Source organism: Lycium barbarum, chromosome 5 (assembly GCF_019175385.1).
Source record: "Lycium barbarum isolate Lr01 chromosome 5, ASM1917538v2, whole genome shotgun sequence".
In the NCBI taxonomy this organism is placed as follows: Eukaryota; Viridiplantae; Streptophyta; class Magnoliopsida; order Solanales; family Solanaceae; genus Lycium; species Lycium barbarum.
Genome location: NC_083341.1, coordinates 15987282 through 15989933, shown reverse-complemented (window position 1 = coordinate 15989933; position 2652 = coordinate 15987282). Strand labels below are relative to the sequence as shown.

Here is a 2652-nt window from a genome sequence, read left to right as displayed (position 1 = left end):
ATCACATTTGAAATCCATAAACTTTAAATAAAAAATTCACATTTGAAAACTCTTTGCTCTTTTAAATACTCCATCCGTTTTAATTTATATGAACCCATTTGACTGGACACGACATTTAAGAAAGAGTGAAGACTTTTGAAACTTGTGGTTCAAAAATAAGCCTTAAAAATTACTTGGCTGTAAATCATTCATAAAATGAATTTGTTTTCAAATTAAAAAAAAATCATTTATTTTAGCACGAACTAAAATTTTTTTTTTTTAAATAAATTAAAACAGAGGGAAGTAGATCTTATGACAGGAATTCGAGTGAGTGGCGCCTCAAAACAGGTACTGTACACCGAGTAAAATATCAACAAAAGTACTATGACTAAAGTTAAGAAGCTACTATTTGGTGAAAATGTAGCCAGTGTCTCACCTACAGCTAAGTAGCAAAGTGGGTAACTGTTATCATTACAACCAGCTTGTCGACAACTAAAGCCTTATTAAAGAAACCGCGTTTTCTTTCTTTTTTCCTTTCCTTCCATTTTCCTTTTTCCTTTTCCCCTTTATTTCCTCTTTGGATTTTCCTTTGTTTTTTTCCTCTCATTAAATCCAATATAAATACCCATGCATCCACTCACACTTTCACCTCACCTTCAACAAAACCCCCATAATTCTCCTCTAAAAAAAAATAAAAAAAAATAATATGGCTTGTTCTTCTTCAAAATATTTTCTTCTTTTCCTTCTTACATTCTTGATTGTTTTCTACATTTCATTAGCAAAAAGTGCCACTTTCTCTATGAAATTCCCTCTTACTTCAACACCATTATCACATAATTCTTCATCTAAATCCCTTTTTATTTCTTCCCTTATGGCTAATTCTCATCATAATAGAAAAACTAAGTCTGGAGTTCCATCTTTGAACTATAAATCAACTTTTAAATATTCAATGGCTTTGATTGTTACACTTCCTATAGGTACACCACCACAAAATCAACAAATGGTTTTGGACACTGGCAGCCAACTTTCTTGGATTCAGTGCCACAAGAAAATTCCCAAAATACCCCCGCCAACGACCTCGTTTGATCCTTCTTTGTCCTCTTCTTTCTCCGTTCTTCCGTGTACTCATCCTATGTGTAAACCCCGAATTCCCGATTTTACCCTTCCAACATCGTGTGACCATAAAAAGTTGTGTCACTACTCGTACTTCTATGCTGATGGTACTTTGGCTGAGGGTAATCTTGTCCATGAAAAAATTACATTTTCGCCTTCCCAAAGTACCCCTGCTTTGATTCTTGGTTGCGCGACAGAGTCCGATGATGCTGAGGGTATTTTGGGAATGAACCTTGGAAGATTCTCTTTTGCCTCCCAAGCTAAGGTACAAAAATTCTCATATTGCGTGCCTATTAGACAAGGTATTAATAGCCATGCAGTGAAACCTATTGGGACATTTTACCTAGGTCAAAACCCGAGTTCACGTATGTTTCGATACGTAAATCTGTTGACTTTCCCTCAAAGTCAACGCATGCCCAATTTGGACCCCCTAGCTTATACCGTTGGTATGACGGGGATAAAAATTGGTGGGAAAAGATTAAACATTTCGTCGAGGGTTTTTCGTCCGAATGCTGGTGGTTCCGGTCAAACGATCGTTGATTCAGGCACAACATACACTTTCTTGGTAGAAGAAGCGTATAGTAAGGTACGAGAAGAAATTGTTAGGTTAGTTGGTCAGAGAATGAAAAAAGGTTACGTTTATGGTGATGCGCTCGATATGTGCTTCGATAGCCATCCGATGGAAATCGGACGGTTAATAGGTGACATGACATTGCAATTTGAAAATAGGGTTGAAATTTTGATCAATAAGGAAAGGGTGTTGGATGAAGTAGAAAGTGGGATACATTGTGTGGGAATTGGGCGGTCAGAATCACTTGGCATAGCAAGCAATATTATTGGTAATTTCCACCAACAAAATCTATGGGTAGAATTTGATTTGAGAAATCGAAGAGTAGGTTTTGGAAAAGGAGAGTGTAGTAGGCACTAGTCATATACATTATATTGGTACATATATATTTTATGAGACTTAAAAAGGTGGACCTCGAGTCTCGAGGAGAAGGGGTTGATCTATATGTCTCGACCTCCTGATTTACTGAATACCGCGTGCTCATCCGATACATATTAGATGATAATATGGAGCTGGCCTGGGCTTTAAGTCCTAATTGAACGAGATCAATGAAACTATGATTCGAATTATGGTACTTTAATCAATGGTCGTGCAGAGGAGGACTTAGGTCTTGTAGAGTGTAAAATAGTAATCTTATATCTGATGAACATATAATGTATGATATGTATATGTACTTGATTAAATTTGTTATTCTTTTATTATATCTTGTTCTTCCAACATTTGAAGTTGATTGCACTAAGTTCTTATCGAGTTATTGTTTTCATTAATAGAAATTACGCAAAGATTTGAAGAAAGGTTTGGATACTCAAATTCATATAATTTTAATAAGTTATACATGCATGTGCAAGCTATTTAGACACTTAACGATCATAGTGTAGGCAAACATTGTTGCCAAAACACGCCTAGTGAAATTTCGTTTTAGCTAATTCACTTTTAAGATATTTTAAAATTTTGAACAGCCTAATCTTTCTACAGACAATGTCGGGCACAAA

General features: G+C 35.6%; 1 protein-coding gene across 1 annotated transcript; it reads left to right on the top strand.

The window, feature by feature from the left end:
* Positions 1-618: 618 nt before the first annotated feature.
* LOC132640558 (aspartic proteinase PCS1-like) lies at positions 619-2379 on the top strand. The gene has a single exon (XM_060357178.1). It carries the CDS (start codon positions 686-688, stop codon positions 2018-2020), a length of 1335 nt encoding a protein of 444 aa, XP_060213161.1. The 5' UTR covers positions 619-685; the 3' UTR covers positions 2021-2379.
* The last annotated feature ends 273 nt before the right edge of the window (positions 2380-2652 follow it).